A 19868-nucleotide genomic window follows, 5' to 3' on the forward strand; every position below is an offset into this window, starting at 1 on the left:
GAGGTCAAATTATTTACAGGATTTATCATTTTTAACCAGTCGAATATCTGGTTAGCTACATTATCTGGCTCAGTTCCATGGACACTACTCTTTTCCATGTTTTCTGCTAAAAAGTTAGCTGAAATCGAGATTCCAAATTGTTTACATGATTCCCTAACCATATTAATGATTGTTTCACTAAGTTTAATTCTTGTTTTAACTCATAATCTATATTAATTTGTTCTAAAAAGCTTATGATACTTTTTTGCTAATTTATCTGCGAATTGAGCAGTCTGAACAGATTTTGTAAGAGCTATAACTGAAATAGCAAGTGTTGTAATAATTGATATATCTGCTAGAATTCCAACAGTGAATAATCTGACAAATGTCTTTTACTACTACTATTTTCTAATTTTCCTTAATGTTATCTCAAACCTGTTCACCTGCTTACCTGTATCAATTGTGATTGATCTTATTAGATATCATCACATAGGATGGATGTTCCATAATAACAACCATAAGTATCGAATTTGAAAAACATTTCAGTAGAAGTAAGACATTGGAATAAAACACAATTGTAACATTTTGCAATATATCCTTCTAACACATTCATGATTTGGATTCTAGTGCCATTCCTTAAAACATATGCAGTTAGAAATATCTACAGTTATTTAAAAATATGCTATACAGTATATCTCTGAGGGTCTTGAAACCATCATGGAATCCCATATCTGAAATGTGAAAATTTGTGCCATTCTAAGTTCCAAATATATTGGAGACCCATCCAGAGACTGAATAATTTGGGGGTCCATTCACCAATCAGTTCCAATTCCCCCCTTTTAAACACATGGGGCTCAAAATCCTCTGGGAGCAGGGGGATGATTTCATCTTCTGAAACTGCTTCCTCCTGAGAATGGACATAGATTTGAGTCATTTGCAAAGTCCCATCTTTTTATGGAGGGAGTGACAAGCTAGAGCTGATTAAAGTGTCCAATGGTTGATTTAGTTCCTTGAAGCTGGGTAATGCAGCTGTAACTCATCAAAATCTAGAATACAAAACAATTCTAACAAATAGAGGTTAAGAGGATCTGAGATAAAAAGACAAGTGTAACCAGACCAATGTAGTTTGAGCAGCAATTTTCAGGTATGAAATATATATTGTATCAAGGACATATAGTATACACCAATTTTAAAGGTGTTTGAGTTTTAGTTTTAAATGAAGAATAAAATAACAGTTCATTCTTATGGACAATCATGTTAATTGTTCTTACATTATTTTGGAAACCTATAAAGAATTTATTTCATCAAACATTTATATATATATACATAACACAAATAGATGATTAGGCCAAATAGTCATTCACCAAGTTATTTAGGATATAATGACTACATATTTTCAAATTGAAAACAAGAAGATATACTTGAATTTGTGCTGAACATTTGCTCTTATAAGAATTTGTCATAAGAGGAAAATACAAGGGTATAACAATACCATCAGAACTGATTCTTTCAGGCCTCAGCCTGGGAACAGATACCTGACAAAATAATTTTTTTTTTACTTTTACTTTATCAGACTTAGGAATTATCAAGTAAGAAACAAAGAAGCAGAACTGGGAAACAGTTTGAGCAAAAGCTCTCAACTGTTACATTAATACAGACCCTTATCTGTTCAGGGTCACATTTCTCTGAGTAGCTTCTGAAAATTCTCTCAAGTGGTGGGTTACTGACTTAATGATTAGGCAATCAAATTCAAAACTCAAAAATAATATATCAGTTGCAGTCCCAAGAGATTTCATCTCCAATATCAAATTCCACTAACTGCAACTTAAAGCTAGATAAATTATCTCTTTTAAAACTTGGACACATAAAAGATTAACTTGTTTTGTATGTTAAAACTCATTGTGGTACAAAGGATTAATCATTAAACAAACATAGAATTTTTGTATATACTTTGTTATATATGTTACTATATCTCTTAAAGAGGTTCTCTGTATAAACTGTATCTCTCAGGGCTGATGCCCTTGCCTATCCTGAAAGTATAAGAAAACTGACAAGCTTAAAATTAAAAGGTTGGGCAGTGGCCCTAAGGAAGGAGCTGAGCTATTTGTTGCCCAGTCCTCACCTTTCATAGAAGGTTTTTTTGTTTGTTTGTTTTGCTGAGGCAATTGAGGTTAAGTTTCTTGCCCATGTTCACACAACTAAGAAGTATTCTGAGACAAGATTTGAACTCAGGTCCTTCTGACTTCAGGGCTGGTGCTCTATCTACTGCACCACCTAGTTGCCCTGATTCATAAGTGTTTTGATGGTCTATGCTATATACAGTAATTATCAGATTATCAGATGACAATAGCTCCAAATAATTTAGCAATTTTTAATTTTTTCCTGAGAATAACCAAATAGTTTTTGTAGTAATTTTTCAATTAATTTTCTAGCATCAGTAAAACATAAAAAATAATATGAAACAGGATAAGCAAGGCCAAATAAACTTTTCATCTTCTTAATAGTTGACAAATCTATTCTGTCTCCAAACTGCTGAGTTGAGAAGTTCTCAGGGATGATTTTTATTGCCTTAAATAATTTTACTTTTTTGTTTAGAGAGAAGACAATGTATATATGTGTCTGCAGCATGACAACTGCAACTGATATATATATATATATATATATATATATATATATATTATATATAATACATATATTTTTTGTTGAGCTAAAACAAATTTTTGAGATTTATTTAACTTTAGTTTATGAAATTTCCTAAACATCAATCAGATGTTCTAGACAAACTGAATTTCATTTAAATATTTTTTAATTCTACACAAATCATTTTTCCTTGGTGAGTCAGGAAAGAGTTAAGATGTAATTTGTGTGTGTGTGTGTATCTGGGCCCTGAAAAGTCTGATTTTAGATAACTCAAAAGCAGGCTGATTTTTTTGAGTTTTTAAGTAGCTGTGAACTGCTCTTCTGTTTTCCTAAATTTAATGCAAATAGATTATAATTTATATGTTTTTTAATGGGCTTTGATTAAAGTTCCTTTACAACTACTTTTATCATCATATCTCAAATAATAAATTACACTGCATTATGTGTTATTTTCTTTCTCTCTTATCCTTTCTTCAGGTAAGGAGGAGGAAAGAGAAAGAGATTCTATACACTATCTTTCTAGGCCTACTGAAGTATAGTTGAATTTGTTTAGTATAATTTACACACATCTAAAACATTTTTCACCTCAACATTAACCTTGCCCTTGTATATTGGTTACATCTAAAAACCCATAGAGTTATCAAAATATGAAGCAATTTTTATTCAATAAAGCAGTTAACATTCATATAGCATTTGTTTTTTGTTAAGCAACAATCAATATTAGTTATCTTTACAAATCAGAAAACTGGGCAGATATAAATTAATTTGCCATAAATTACATACTTAATACATTTCTGTAATTGAAATAAAGAATGATGAGTTTACCAAAAAACAGAGGTTGAGTGGCTGCCATGCTGGATGCTGCTAAGGGCTCCCAGATTCTTCTCAGGCAGTTGCTGGACAGAACCTGATGAAACCTGGGGTGGCTGGAGACAGGTTTCCGAGAATCCTGGAGTTTGACTCCAACCCATTGCATTCCTCCAAGCTGGGTTGGGCAGGAATTTTATCCAAGGCTTTGAATCTACTGCTATTGAAGCTTTTCTTACAATAGTTTAGCAATTGTGATTCCAGTGATAATAATCTCATTAGCAATCCTATGAAAATTCACTCTGACTCCCACCTAGAATGCTTTGAAAAATTACTCCAGACAAGATAGAATTCAAAGAAAGGTTAATAAAAATTGCTATTTTTCCTAATTGTTGTTTTTGACTAATTTCCAAATTCCATGATCGATTTTCTCAAAATTTTTGAGACTTTGATGAGGCATTTTGCTCGCAAAACTTTTGAAAATCTATAAGATGATATTTTAATTTTATTTTCTAACCCCTTTTTTTCCTGTGCATTTTTTCAACCTTTGACCAGAGGTTTTAAATTCACAGAAAAAAGGTTAGGCCTTTTAAGGAAAATTTTCCAGCATACAAACTACAGTATAGAGTTTGTTGCCTTACAACTCTTTCCAGGCAACAAAATCTACTTTACACAACAAATAATTGCATATTATGGAAGAGAATTGTCCCAACTTTGTATAATGCCATAAACTTGAAAAATTAAAAAAAAAAGATCTTATTGTAATGGCGAAGAAACTGAGCAAGACAGAGATTAGAGACCAATTCAATAATTTACTAAATGGAGAGAAATACTGGGACCAATGGATCCATGTTGATCTCAAGGCTAGAGGAGAGTATCATCTCAAAGAGTCTAGCCCGGAGTAAATTCGTGCTTTTTATGGAATAACAAGAACAATGACATAATGGAGGTACTAGGTGGGAATAACCTAATGGAGGGAGGTTACTGATATTCTAATGACATCTAAAATGGATAAACCTTTATCTTGTCAAACATTAAGGAATGTCTATAAAGCCTTTATCTCAAACATTAAGAGGGGACTGTTATAACCTAAGGCAGAATAACGAAATAGGAGGAACTGGTCACCCCATTAAAAGGGAACTTTAGCATAACATTATTTAGTTATTATCACTTGTACAAGCACCAACCATTCTTTAACACACACACACACACACACACACAAACACACACAATTACTGTTAAGGAAATCTCCTTTTTAACCAGCAGGATGTTCAAGACTGGGGCAAATTTGCTATTTGAAAAATATTAAGATCTTGAGCAGTATACAGTATAATAATAATTGCATATAACTCCTTCTGTTGTGTATATTCAAGCAAGGTATTACAAACCTATTTAGTAGTAGTGTTTAAAGACAAGGGCAAGGAGACAAATCTTGAATGAGGTTTTTGTTGCTATATTTATGCTAAGGAGGGTTTTGACAGAAAAAGAGACAAAGATCTTTTTTTGTTTGTTTGTTTTGCAAAAGGGGTTTGGTGTTTTGCTGGATTATTTTAAGTTTAGAGCTTTTTTCAAGCCTCAGTTCTCAAACCCAGCTTTCCAGGGGGTTTGAGGCATGATCTACCATCCAGGTTCTATTGGTAGGCAGAATACATATACAAAGAAGCTAATTTTTGTTAGTTGATCTTGGAAATATGCATTGATATCTAGTCATGAATTGCAAAATTGGTAGCTAAAAAATATTATCAATTGGATCTTAGTATCTAGTCAATAGAACTTGATAGTCATTGTCAAAATCTAATAAGGATCTTTAGAGTATGTCTGATGAACTGTATGTGGGATATCTCTGGTTAATTTTTAAAGCTCTTTGAATCAATATCACCACCATCTGAGGGCAAGCAGAAAGGCCTTTCCAAAAATGGTTAGGTAAATAATTTTTATTGCCTATAATTGCTCCTAACTTCTTTGGTAAGATTTCTTTTAGAATTTGGATTAGGATCTCCTTGTAAAATGTGAAATAATTTTGTCAATTCATGTGTTCCCATTTTCAGTTTTATCCAAAGAGTATCCCTTACTAATTCTTGATAATCATTTAAAGTAACCAAATTATCCCCTCCAATATCCATTTTAGAATTGGCATAAAATCAGTGATAGATTGCATCAAAAATACCTCCTTTCCTGTGCTCCCCAAATCTTTCACCACCCCAAATTTTTTATTTTTATACACATATTTTTAAATTTTATTTTTATGCTTTTCCTATTTTTATGTAAGGTGTTATTAATACTGTGCTATTTTTCTCCCTCTATTTATTTAAGAAAAAATACCATGGTGAGATGTAGCCCAGCAAAGAATATATATTTTCTTAAAATTTTAAAATAATCTTAAACCTTGGCAATGTTTGTAAACTGCACCCTAAAATAAGACTTCTCATATCAAAAGGAAGTGGACTGAGTGGGTCTCTAGTGGGGAAAGAATATATTCCATTTCATAATTAAAGCATCTATGAGAATTTGAAAGTAAATTTTTTTTTAATAGTAAATTTTCCTGATTTTTAAGCAATGGCTTGAAAAGTGGAAATAAGGTATTTTGATTTCCCCCCAGCTAATGATCCCTTAAATTGGCATTAGCATTTTAAAAGGCAGACTATTTCAATGCAGTTTTAACTTGCCTCCTTTTACTGCTTAAGAACTGATTTGCAATTTTATAATTTGAATTGGATTATTTAGATCTGGAGCTAGACAGACTACTAGTATTTTGAAAGGAATATCCATTTCTCTTTCTTTAGCTCTCTAAAGTATTTCCATGAACTATCCCCTTGAATATAAGGGCTTGACTTCTCTTCAGTCTGTATGATCCAAACAAAAGTCTGGGATAGGTAAGGAGGTGCTAATTTTTCCCCTCTTCCAGTATTCAAACTTTTCAGTCTTTTGCCCTCCTGACTTCTTCCAAGGTAGTGATAAAAGAATTTATTTTAAGGATTTAAGGGAACTGTCTCTGAGGGTTGGAGAAATATACCAAAATATAGAATACAGAAATTGGACGATCTTCCAGTTCTTTTCCTTAAACTAATTAATACTTTCAGATAATATTCTCAATCCCTACTATCTGATTGATTTTATCTTATTCCCAATTCAAAATGTGTACTATATTGATATCAGCTGGACAATAATCTTATAAATTTTATCTTATTATATATATTCCTATATATCTGATATCTGATATTCTATATTTATCTGATATTTGATATCCTCCCCCTGTCAGCCTGGTGCTAAATTATTTTTAATGTTAAATTATTTCTAGTGACAAAGTGCCTGTTGGTGATCACCTTTTTTTCCACTTTATCCTCACTTTTTATTATTTAATTCCCCTCTTACCTGAATTGTGCACGTGTGTGCTTCTTCTAAGAGGGCACCCTTCCATGGAAGCTCTCTCCACTCATGAAATTCTGTCCACTTGTGAAGTTCCATACCTGTTTTCGGCCAACTACTGTTGAAGTCCAGCCCCAGTAGTGAAATAAGGGTGTGTTATGCAGGGGCCAGGTGGAAAGAAGTTCAATATGAACTCTTCAAGTTTTATTGATCAGAGAGACAAATATATATATACTTCCAATGCTTATAGATGTGATATAAAATACACTCTTTGATGTTCCTATAGTTTTTCTAATAAGCACAATCTACATCTGAGATGTAAATGATTAAGCCCAGATTTTGGTTACTTAGACAGAAATGTAAATAATTGAAATACACATAAGGGTAAAATTATCATACCAATATCCTCAAGTACCTTTTCCCTAAATGCCTTTAGTATCCATTGTAGGCTGTTTTTCCTGTCCTAAGTTCAAAGGTTTGCCTTTGATCCATTATATAATAGAGTTTGCATTTTTCTTCAGTCACCAGATTTCTTGTCATTATATTAACAAGTATGGCTCTGCTATTCAATAAGAAAAGGGAGGTTGGTTGGTGAAAAGTTATTATAAGATTCAAGATGTGGAATGGATTCTTAACTCCTGGCCCTCTATATTGTCATATTAACCATTCTGATAGGGATGGTACCTTAAGAGTTTTAGTTTGCATTTCTCTAATCAATGGTGAGTTAGAGCATTTTTTCATTTGATTATAGATGGCTTTGATTACTTTATCTGAAAACTGCCTATTCATATCCCTTGACCATATATCAATTGGATAATAGTTCTTACTTTTGTAAATAAGTAAATAAGACAGGTCTCTATATAGCTGAGAAATGAGGCACTTATTAGAAAAACTTGCTATAAAATTTTTTTTCACAGTTATGATTAGTAACTGTGCATTTCCCTCTATCCTATTCCCTTCCCTCCCACCAAGTGTTTAGCTTCCTCTCTTCCTCCTTTTATGCTATCCATCCTCAAGAATGTCTTGCTTCAGGGAAACTAGGTTTACGCAGTGGATAGAGCATCAGCCCTGAAGTCAGGAGGACCTGCGTTCAAATATGGCCTCCAACCCTTAACATTTCCTGGCTGTGAGACCCTGGGCAAGTCACTTAACCCCAATTGCCTCAGAAAAAAAAAAAAGAAAGAAAAAAAAGTGTCTTGTTTCTGACTACTGCCTTCCCTAATCCCTTCTCCCATTCCCCTCCTACTCTAGATTTGTGTATATTATTCCCTCTTTTAATCAATCCAATGAAAGTAAGGTTTAAGCATTTCTCAACACCACCCCCTTCTTCCACCTTCCTCATTTTCTCCTCCAAAACTTTTATGTGAGATAACTTATCCCATTCTACTTTCCCCTTCAACTAGTTTATTCCTCTTTCTCACCCATTACTTTTTTTTTTTAGATATCGTCCCATCTTATTCAGCTTACATTATATACACATGTGCACGCGCGCGCGCGCACACACACACACACATACACACACACAGTGTTCCTGCTAAGTTACCCCAACAATGATAATATTCTTAGGAGTTACAAGCATCATCTTTCCAACCATGAATGTAAATAATTTAACTTTATTCTTAGGAGTTACAATTATTATCTTCCCAAGTAAAAATGTAAATAATTTAATCTTATTGAATCCCTTATGATTTCTTTTTTCTATTCACTTTATTTATTTATTTATTTTTTGCTTTTTTTGAGTATTTTACTTGAAAATCAGATTTTCTATTCAGCTCTTCATCAGGAATGTTTGAAAGTCCTCTATTTCATTGAATATCCATTTTTTTCTTCTGACAGATTATACTGTTTTGCTTGAAAGGTGATTCTTGGTTGTAATTTTAACTCCTTTGCCTTCCAGAATATCATATTCTGAGCCTCCCGATCCTTTAATATAGAAGCTACTATAACTTGTGTTATTCTATGACTCCATGATATATGAATTTTTTCTTTCTGGATGCTTGCAGTATTTTCTCCTTGACTTGGGAACTCTGGAATTTGGCTATAATATTTCTGGGATTTCATTTTGGGATCTCTTTTAGGAGGTTATTGGTGGATTCTTTCCATTTCTATTGTACCTTTTGGTTCTAGAATACCAAGGCGTTCTTCTTTGATCATTTCTTGAAAGATGATATCGAGGTTCATTTTTTGTTAATGGTCTTCAAGTTCTTTGCTCACACTATTTCCCAGGTCAATTGCTTTTCCAATGAGATATTTCACATTTTCTTCTTTTTTTTTTTTCATCCTTTTAATTTTATTTTATAACTTATTGATGCCTCAAGGAATCATTATGTTCCACTTATCCAGTTTTAATTTTTAAGGAATTATTTTCTCTTTTCATCAATTTTACTTTTTAAGTTCTTTTCTTTGGTAAATTTTTTGATATCTCTTTTCATTTGGCTAATTTTGCTTTTTAAAGAGTACTTCTCATTAGGATTTTTGTGCTTTCTTTTCCATTTAGCCTGTTTTTCAAGGTGTAGTTTTCTCTACTGTGTGTGTGTGTGTGTGTGTGTGTGTGTGTCTTTTATCAAGCTATTAAATTTTTTCCCCATTATTTTCTTGCATTATTGTTATTTCTTTTCCCAGTTTTTTTCTCCACCTCTTTTATTTGATTGTTAAAATGCTTTTTGAGATCCTCTAAGAACCATTTTTTGGGGGGAAGTCTGAAACCAATTCACAGTTTTCTTTGAGACTTTGGATATAGCAGTTTTGACTTTGTTGTCTTCTGAGTTTATGCTTTGATCTTCCTGTCACCATAGTAATGTTTTGTGGTCAAGTTCTTGTTGTTATTTGCTTGTTTTCCCAGTCTCTTCTTGACTTTTAATTTGTTCCTGGGGTAGAAGGGACATTATCCCAAACTTCAGATATTTTGTTCAGCTATTTTAAGTGCTATTTTTGAGAGGTCTGCTAAGTTTTTCAATTCGTCCAAGGTAGTATGATCTAAGGAGAGCTGTGTTTACTATTCTTCTGGTCTAGTCTATGAGTGACCACAGTCACTCTTTTTGGCCCCTTGTAGTGTGCTAATGCTCTCCTTTTTTCCTGGGACTGTGACCCAAGACTAGAGATGACCTAGGAGGTTAAACCAGTGGAGTATAAGCTTTATCAGATCTGACCAAGCTGGAAAGGTATGGTGGCACTTTTGGCCACCTGATGGTGACTTTTTTGTTTGTGGATCACACTAAGGTATACATGAGTTGAATCTCTACTGATGGAGAGAATATGTATATTAGTGAAATCATAGCTTTTTTGAAAAACCTTTTATTTTAAAATCATTTGTTGAATTATGAAAATACCATTAAATTTGATGATATAATTTGAAGTGCCCAATATATAGGGAGATGTATTCTTCCGATTTTTCAAGCCTGCTTGTTTATAATCGTTTTGTAGTACAATGTTGAAATGTGCTAAATTCCTTTTTAAAACTAATTTGCTATTTGCTTTTTCCCCCAGATTCTTCCAAGGCTACTTAAGGGGTAAAAAACAATTTGAAAGTATGAAATACAACTGAAAATGTCACTTTCCAAGTGCTCTTTTTACTTCTCCCCTATATAGTATTTTTTTTTTACCCAAAAGTTGAATTTTGCTTTCTGTTTAGGTTTTGCCTATTCTCCCACTACCTTTTATGTACTTTAAGAAAGGGATAATAAAGGTTAATATGATCTGTTCATTTTTCTAAAACAAAAAAGTTCAAATGTATTTATGGCCAAAGGTATAAATCATGGTTTTTTGGGGGGTTTTGTTTGTTTTTGCTCAACCAATTGAATAGAGGGACAATTCTATCGATTCATCCAAATGTATTTGGCTTAAATAAGATTAGTGGGATGAAAACACTGAGATGAATTGATTCATCATTGTACTCAATAATTATATAGGATCTAGTTAAAAAATTGCAATGAGGATTTATGTGTAATGTCACACTTGTGGTATAGATACCAAAATGAAATCTCATTAATTGAGTACTATAATAAGTGGTCTGTGGCCTTTTAATTAATTGCCACTTTGGAAGCTTGAGAGAGTAGCCAATTACTGATGGCAGTCAAGTAGTAGTAGCTGTCCATAATAAATTCAATTGGACCAATTAAAGAGTAAAAGTTCAGCGTAAAGAGAATCCTACATAATAGCTTTGTGAAGGTGGAGAGAATATAGTTTCTCCTACTGTGTGCAATTATCTTTAATGAAATCTATCCCTCCTATTCTGTTCTCAACTATCACATAACTATAATTATTTTTATTATCTAGCTTCAAATAAGACAGCAAGATCATCATAATTTAAAGACAATAAGAAACAATTTAATTTCAAATTGTTCTCAGGCTAAATCAACACTAATGCTTGGAGCAATGGAAGTGGGAAAATTATTACCGTATAAAACATTCATTATGTTTATTTAAAATAAGGTCATAGCAGGATAAAAGAGTTAGGTACTTCATTATTTGGGTTAAATGTTCTTAAGAGGATTTGTGGTAGATATTCTCTTTTAATCTTTTTTGTTGTTACTGACAATGTTTCAAGAAAAGGAGATGAAAATTTAGGTTCTACTGACATACAGGATTAAAATTGTGGACTAGTAATTTGATCAGCATATTTTTCTGTTGGATTTAATTATTACAAAATTGTGTTATCATAGAGTTTGTGAATCAGTTTTCTTTGATAATAGATGACTGTTTTATTCCATAATTAAATAAAATTTATCAAGGGATGAGAAAGCTAACAAAATTTTATATTAACTAAATTTACTTTATACTTTTAAGAAAAGTTTCCTTAAAGTTCACCACTTATGGAAAGCTCTGCCTTTGCATTTTAAATTTTTTAATGTAGGATTTCAAAGATCATCATAGACTTATTAAATGTCAAACTTTGTGTGGAAGTTAGGAAGCAGGTTTAATGATCTCTCTCTTATCAAGAGGGAATCGGCATCATTAAAAAATGATTTGTGTAAAGTTCTACAGAGAGTCATTGTTGGATCTAAGTTTACAACGATGATTACATACCCAATTTCATTATTCCTCACTCTGGCATTATTATTTTTTCTCCATATTATTAAGTTAATACACAGAAAGGATTTATTTACCCAAGTCACATGTTGGATCAACAACTGAGTTAAAAATCTAAACTTTTGAATTTCAGATTCTTAACAAGGATTGAATACACTAACTTCACCATGCTCACTTTCTATAATAAAAGCTCTTAAGATATTGTAAATATAATGGACCACCCGAAAAGTTTTTACTGTAAACAGTGATGTTTCTTGATTTTAGAGATATGTCGTAGATTTTGAAAAAATTTATTTAAAATTCTGGGTGGATCTGAAAGCTAGAGAGGTTCAAGATGAAGTATAACAGCTAGCAATAGATTATGTGACTGTAACTATTAAACTCTCTATGCATAGCAGGCTTTATACAGTTTTTTTTGTTTGTTTGTTTTTTGTTTTCATTAGTTTAGTTTATTTGGTTTTGGTCTCTACTTGGAATCCTATACTCTATAGCTGTAACCTAAGGACATGGAAGCAAAATCTCTACATTCTGTTGTCTGTGTAATAAAGGCAGATAGCACATCCAAGATCGTGAGCAAAAGGGAAGGGGCTAATTATTTATATTGCACCTTCCATGTGTCAGGAACTGTAGTAAGTAAGCACTTTACAAATATTATCAATGACATTGTGAGGTAGGTGTTATTAGGCACTCTATTTACTGTGCTGCCTAGCTTCCTAGCCTAAGGCATTATGCAGTTAACCAAGATTTGATTTAAGGCATTTCAATGTGGGATTACTTAAAGAAGTTGGCAGTGAAGTATGCTGAAATAAAAGAGTAAAAAGAGTTGAGACCAAAATATCTTTTCCAAATTAATAACATTAATTCAAAAGCTAAATCGCGGCATTATCATTTCTTCTCTCCCCAGATGGAAAGGCAACTAATGATACAAAATGAAATGAGAGAAAGGCAGATGGCCATGCAGATTGCTTGGACAAGAGAATTCCTCAAATATTTTGGGACATTTTTTGGCTTGGCTGTCATTGGTCTCACAGCGGGGTATGTTGTTTGCTTTTTACCTAGAAATGTCCATTTTATGATCAGAAAAAAACTAATATTCAATATTTTCTTCTCTCTCCCTCTTTGCAATTATCATGTTTCAAATATTCAGAAGTCCTCCAATTTTAACATAGTAGATAATCCTTCACCAATGCATATTGTAAGTCCTCCATGATTTAATATATAGTTTCATGAGTGTTTATGGCCAAAAAAGTAATCATTTGATGGCCAACATTTGAATGATATGCATTCAACTGGGCTGGTTCTAGATGATAGAAACACTGTCTATTATAAGGCCAATATTAGAAGCATTTTCACCTTTATAGGACTTCCTTTCAAGAGCTCAAGATCACTTCTACACATTAGGATGAGTTATTGATTTATAAAAATATGGGGCCTCAATGTCACATTGTCATAAAATTGGTTAAAGTGGAATTTAATCTCAAAGAGTGAATATGGAATCAAAGTAGCCCCTCATAAGACAATCCTTTGTGTGTGATTTACATGAAGGGCAATGTAGTCAGGTACAAAAAAACATTGTTAAGTCAGCAGACCTTGGTATAAATCATGCTTGTGAGACTTAATATCTGTGTAACTCTGATCAATCACTTAACCTCCCTGGGTCTCAGTTTCCTCATCTGAAAAATATGAAGATTGAACTGCAAGGGCCCTTAGGATGTTTCCAGCTCTGAATCTATGGTTCTCCTTGTCCTTTTCCTTTCTGTTATTAGGGTTAAGTTACTAACAATACTATAGAACCAAGTAGTCACATCATTAGGGTTATCTTTTGTTAATCTCCAACTCATAAATTAGAGGTGGTACTGTCTTAAAACAAGAAGAAAAGATCTCTGAAGACATAATGGAAATGGGGAACAGTACCTTTTATTTATATCCAGAAATGGAAGAGTCCTTATTAGACATCTTCATTATTACCACAAGTTGTACAAGGGTAGCCATACATGCACCCAGTAGCCTTTTAGAGTCATAAAAAATTGGATCATCCCAGAATTCACTGCATTACTCTTTTGTATAACTCTTAGAGACAGAAAAAAAGTGAGGGAAAAATGTTGATTTTCATTGTAGAAATAGTCCTTTTTCCTTAGGAGAGACTCTGGGGAGAGTAATGGAAGATACACGTAAATCTGTCACAAAGGCAGTAAATGATCAGACTCATTGCTAATATATTTATTGTGTAAGTTTTCTCAAATATGGTGATGTCAGAGATAAAAGGAACCATTTAGTTAAAAGTTAAAGGCTGAATTTGAAAATCTTTGTAATTATTACAATAATGACTCATCCTTCAAAAGATTCATGGTCTCATTTGAAAAAGCTTTCTTCCTAACAAACAGATGAATCTTTTGGGAGAGGCTAGTATTATGGGCCAGAACTCTGAACTTGAAACAAAGGATTCTTACAAGGTGCTAAGTCAATGGAATTGATAGAGACAACGATTATCTAGTTTAGCATGGTTAGCATGATTGATTTAATCTTACAACAAATAATGGTTTCCTAGTGATATAATAATGATTGGTTTATACTCAGTGTGGAGCATATAAGCAAAAGCTGAGAGCCACAGAAGAGAAGCTTTCAGAGGACAGAGAAGACAGGCAGGAGCTCAAGCTCTCGGAACCAAAGGCAGACATTCATTTGCTCTTCAGTCAGGTCACTGGTGGCATGCTTTCCTCTTGCATTTCTCCACTGAGACCAAGGACAGTCTGAAAGGCTCTCCAGAAAGCTGCCCAGCCCCAGGAAGGAGATAATGAAGAATCTGGACTATAAGAAAGCTTTCCTTTTTCCTTTGAGAACCACAGAAATGTGTACTCTACTGTTTCTAAAAGTTCTGCTCCCAGTTACAATCAAACCTTGGTTTTTTATAAGTTTAACCAAGCTTTCAACAAATTTTCCTTGCGGTGGAGAAATCTCCTTTCTAAACATTTGTCCCATTTTAACTGGAATACTACTTTAGCCCTTTACAAAGTTTTTTTCTTGTACTCACCCTAATTTCATAGATGTAGATTCTTGGTCCCACATTCAGGTGTCAAAATGTAATGTTCTTTAGTTTAGTTTTCCTTGGGGTCTCTGGGAGCAGCCTTCATTTCAGTTCAGTAATCGCCACAAGAACAGCCAGGTGTTAAAAGCCCAAATTTTTTATTGTCTCCTTACCTGGATCCCAGTTAACTTTCGTATGGTCCAGATTCTTTATTATCTCCTTCCTGGGGCTGGGCAGCTTTCTGGAGAGGCTTTCAGATTGGCCTTGGTCTCAGTGGGGGAAGTGCAGGAGAGCCTGCCACCAGGAGCCTGACTGAAGATCGAATGAATGTCTGTCCTTGGTTCTGAGAGCTTGAGCTCCCGCCTGTCTTCTCTGCCCTCTGAAAACTTCTCTTCTGTGGCTCTCAGTCCCTGCTTATATGCTCTGCACTGAGTATAAATCAATCATTATATCACTAGGAAACCATTATTTGTTGTAAGATTAAATCAATCATACTGAACTTAGAGAACTATTAATCACCATGCTAAACTACATAACCATTGTCTCTATCAATTCTATTGACTTAACATCTTGTGAGAATCCTTTGTTTCAAGTTCAGAATTCTGGCCCATAACAGACTAGAAATAACTGTTCCTCAGTTTTTAATAATTTGTTTTTTAATAGAATTGTTTTTAATATTTGTTTTTTCTTTGACAGAGCAATTAAAAAAAGGCAACCAGTCTTCTTCGTTCCTGTTATTCCATTAAGTTTTGTATTTGCTTATCAGTATGATATGGGCTATGGAACCCTTCTGCAGAGGATGAAAGGTATGTATGTACCTGACAAATGAATCTTTGTGTAGCTTAATTTACTTTTTAGTACAGCAGACCTTTAAGAACTCATGACTTGGGAACAACCTGTTTGAAATAAGATCAAAGTGCCCTCCCCTTTAGAGTGCTGGTACCCTTCTCTTAAGGAAGTCCCATCGCTGCCTCCACTTCAGGAGCTGGAGCTGTTACCCAAAGTGATGATGACCTTGACTGAACCTTGGCAGACAAAGCCTGCTACCTCATTCTGAATTCCTCATATATTCCCTTAATTACGGATAGTTAGAGGATAGAGGTAATTCATTAAATAGCCTTTGATGCATTGGTCTGGCAAGCTTTATGACACTAAACCTTTAGAAAAATATACAAGTTCCAGACAAAAGATTTTCAGACTTTTAAAACACAGCCTGTTCATTTAGTACTATCTGTATGAATGATGGATTGTTGATTTTAAAATTACTGTACTCATGGTAAGCCCCTTTTCTATTACCTATCCAGCCTCATGTTGTTCATCTGCTTAAGATCTCACGAGTCCAAGATTAAACTGTCTCATAAAAATGATACATTATCTAAAAAAAGTCACATTACTTTTATCACATTGATTGAAGATGGAGTTGATTTTCTAAGAACAGAGCTGAATGTGGATATTTTAATAGTAATTTATTATAATAATATATTTTAAAGAATAAAAGATTTTAATCTTGGAAAAATAAAGTCCTGGAAATCCACAGTAAATTAAATACATTTTGGCATTCAGCAAATTAGTGTCTAACAGAAAAAATTGTTTTCTGGGAAATTAAGACATGTTAAAATGTGTATGTTTGTAATATACATGTGTATATATATGTACATGTGGGCATGTATATACATGATTATATATTTGTGTGGGTGTATATTTATGTACGTGAGTAAAAAGTTATATATCATAATGGCCTGTGTATAATTTTTTTTAACTATACTTTTAAATTTAATAATTGAGCTGAAATTAATTAAAAAAAAATTTTTTTTTGGTATGGAACATTTTTGAAATGTTCTAATGCCTGTCTTGATATTTACAAACTGTAGCATTATGTTATAGAGTTTTTAATGAAAGATAATAAACTGTTATCTTGAAAAGCAATGTAAAATCCTAGAGCTGCTAGGAACCTTAGAAATCATTCTAATATAGTCCTTTCATTCTACCAATAAGAACCTGGAAGCCAAAGAGACTGAGTAGAATAAAGAACCAAGCAGTAAGCCATTAGTCAGAAAACCTGGACTCAAAATCCGAACATTGCCAGTTATTAGCTGTGTCATTGCATATCACCATAGATTCTCCTGGGCTTCTGTTTACCCATCTATAAAATGAAGGATTGGACAGCTAAGTGCCAGTGGATAGAGTACAAGGCTTGAAGCCAAGAAGATCTGAGTTCAAATCTGGTCTTAGATACTTCCTAGCTGTGTATCATTGGGCAAGTCACTTAACCCTATTTGCCTCAGTTTCCTCATCTGTTAAATTTTGTGGAGAAGGAAATGACAAATGACTTTAGTATCTTTGCCAAGAAAACCCCAAAGTGGGGTGGGGGTGGGGGTGAACGTCACAAAGAGTCAGACACAATTGAAACAATTAAGCAACAACAACAAAACATGAAGGATTGACTAAATAGCTTTTAAGTACCTTTCTAGTTCTAAATCTTAATTAGACTAAGTGACTCAAGATCAAATTAATGAGACAAAAATTCAGGTGAAAAACCTGTTAACTTTACTTCTTGTTTTAATGGTCTTTCCACTTGATCATACTTCCCTTATCCTCAAAGTGATTTTAGTAGAGAAAGGATGAAAATATGTAATTTCTGACTATGACATCATTTTATTTTATTGTAGCTAATTAGTTTGGACCTTTAATGTAAAACCAAAGAGACTAAAAAAAGGCAGTTTTCAAAAGCTATTTCCTTTTTTTTTTTTTTTTGGATAGTATATATTATAGAGCAGTTAATTTTGTTTTGAGGTTCTTTAATATGCCAGATATCTGTACCAGGACTTCTTCTGGATTATGGCTGAATCCTGCTAAACTGGATTAACTTTTGGAGTCATACTTCAGAACTGTGTCCAAGGACCACTTGCTGAAGCTTGTAGAGGGCTATCCCCACAATGATTTTAGAGCTGGTTTGAACTTTGAGATTATCTAGTCCTTTCTTTATAGGCGAGGGAAATTTAGGCATTAAAAGTTAAAATGGTACTTTGTTTCTGTAACTGAGAATCAGAAACTTTTACCATCAATTTCTTCTCCCAGAATGTTATTGAGATCTTTCCAATGCTTTATTTAAGGTGAAGCAGAACATATACTTGATATAGAAAATAACAAGCTGCAGCTGCCAAAAGGGATGATCACTTTTGAAACCATTGAAAAGGCCAGAAAAGCTCAGAGCAAATTCTTCATAGAAAAATGAAGATGGCTTCACTAGACTCTACTCAAAGCACAAAATAATTTGGTTGAATTATATGTTTTCTATTTAATTTTTTAAATGGTACCAATTTTTTTGGATATAATGTGGTTTGTAAAAAAAAAAAAAAATAAAACTTATCATGTCTAAAATATACCCTGAATTTTGTTTCTTTCAAGGACTATCTCTACTTTTTCACATTTTCCAGGTACGTTTGCTGAAACTTATGATAATACTTAATGTGCTTCACAACTTTCCTAGCTGCCAGCTGGGGCTTAATAAATTAATGGCTCCAAAACTGTTTTGTACACTTGTCATTAAAAAAAATTTGAACATGTACTCATGCACCCATACATAAACATATATGTGCATGTTTATATACACATACTCAATGTATTTATAAAGTTTATACATACATCTTATACCAATATAATAGAAATCTAAAAAAGATGAAATAAGTATTTTTAAAATAATGCTTATTTTATTTACTAACCCTGACAAAAACTTTTTGATTCCAACAAAAAAATTATCCAGAGGAATTATCATTAATGATATTTTAGTGGTACCTATATGACTGAATATGATTTCATTTTTTTAAAAATCATGATTGAACATTTTTGATGTAATCACGTTGCAGCCTGGTTTTTAGCTCTTTTGACAGTTGGTTCTGATAAATGGCTGCCGTAGCTGAAAAAGATAGTTTGTAATGATACATAGATCCAAATGAAGGAAGTATATCAGGAGTCATACTTATTAAATAATATTGCTCATTTTGTTAGGAAACACGTTTCGTTTTTTCTAATGTCAATCTATTGTTCTTGCAAGTTGATTGAAAGGTATTCCCAAATTGTTGTTTTTTTCAAGTATCCAAAAATAATAACAAAAAAAATCAACTTTTGAACTCATCAGTTCGGCACTCTAACATCATTTCCAGCAACAAAAATTTAGTTTTTAAATGCCTTACTAATCATGATATTTTGAAAATATTAATATCTCAAAGCACAACTTATACTTAAGTTGAAGTTCATAGTCAATTTGGATATAAGAACATTTTTCAAATAATCTTAATAATTATCTTTTTTGGGGAGGGCAAACTTTTTTTGTCCTATCTAAATAGATCCTCACTATTTTCACCTCAGATTGTGAGCAACAGAGAATTTCTACTAGGAACAGAAGAGTATTTATAAATTTAGTTAAAACTCAATAAATGATGTAGAAATCTATTTTGCTGGACACATGTGACTACAATTGATTGCAATACACTGAAAATGAACAAACAGGTGAGAAACATGCTCTTCTGCATTGGAAATGTCTCCTGTGTTCCCAGGTTACTTTGGGAACCTGTATTTGACATAGGAAATAAATGTGGGTTCTTTTGTCAAACATTATGTTAAATGTCAACTAAGCTTAATTTATTTCTTCTGTAAAAGAATTAGAAATAGGAGTTCTAATATTTTCTTCCTGAAGCTTAGTGGATCATTTTTTGATCAATATGGACACCATTATTTTAAGTAAATATCATCATGTTGTGTGCAAATAGGTATAATCTTCTCTTGCCAAGGCATGTACTTTATACATATACAGTTATTTATTTAATGTCTTCCTAAAAAAGATGTAAGCTTCTTGGGGGCAGAGGCAATTTTTTTTTTTGGCAGAGACAATTTAAAAAACTTTTTAATGTCTTCAACATTCACCACAAGGCCCAGTCCATAGTAGATACTTAATAAATGCTTGTTTATTGGACATCATACATGCACAATAAGTAGCTGTTGATTAATTTCTGCTTAGAATCTA

At 32.9% G+C, this 19868-nt stretch overlaps 1 protein-coding gene across 2 annotated transcripts in view; it reads left to right on the plus strand.

The window, feature by feature from the left end:
* Positions 1-18210, plus strand: part of PLGRKT (plasminogen receptor with a C-terminal lysine) — a 75489-nt gene extending 57279 nt beyond the window's left edge. For both annotated transcript variants that reach the window (XM_003762702.4, XM_023498414.2), the window contains 3 exons: positions 12725-12855; positions 15542-15651; positions 17959-18210. In XM_003762702.4, the coding sequence (XP_003762750.1) occupies positions 12725-12855; positions 15542-15651; positions 17959-18080 (363 nt within the window). In that variant the 3' untranslated portion in view covers positions 18081-18210. The remainder of the gene's footprint in view (positions 1-12724; positions 12856-15541; positions 15652-17958) is intronic.
* Positions 18211-19868: the final 1658 nt, after the last annotated feature.

Source organism: Sarcophilus harrisii, chromosome 1 (assembly GCF_902635505.1).
Source record: "Sarcophilus harrisii chromosome 1, mSarHar1.11, whole genome shotgun sequence".
Classification (NCBI taxonomy): domain Eukaryota; kingdom Metazoa; phylum Chordata; class Mammalia; order Dasyuromorphia; family Dasyuridae; genus Sarcophilus; species Sarcophilus harrisii.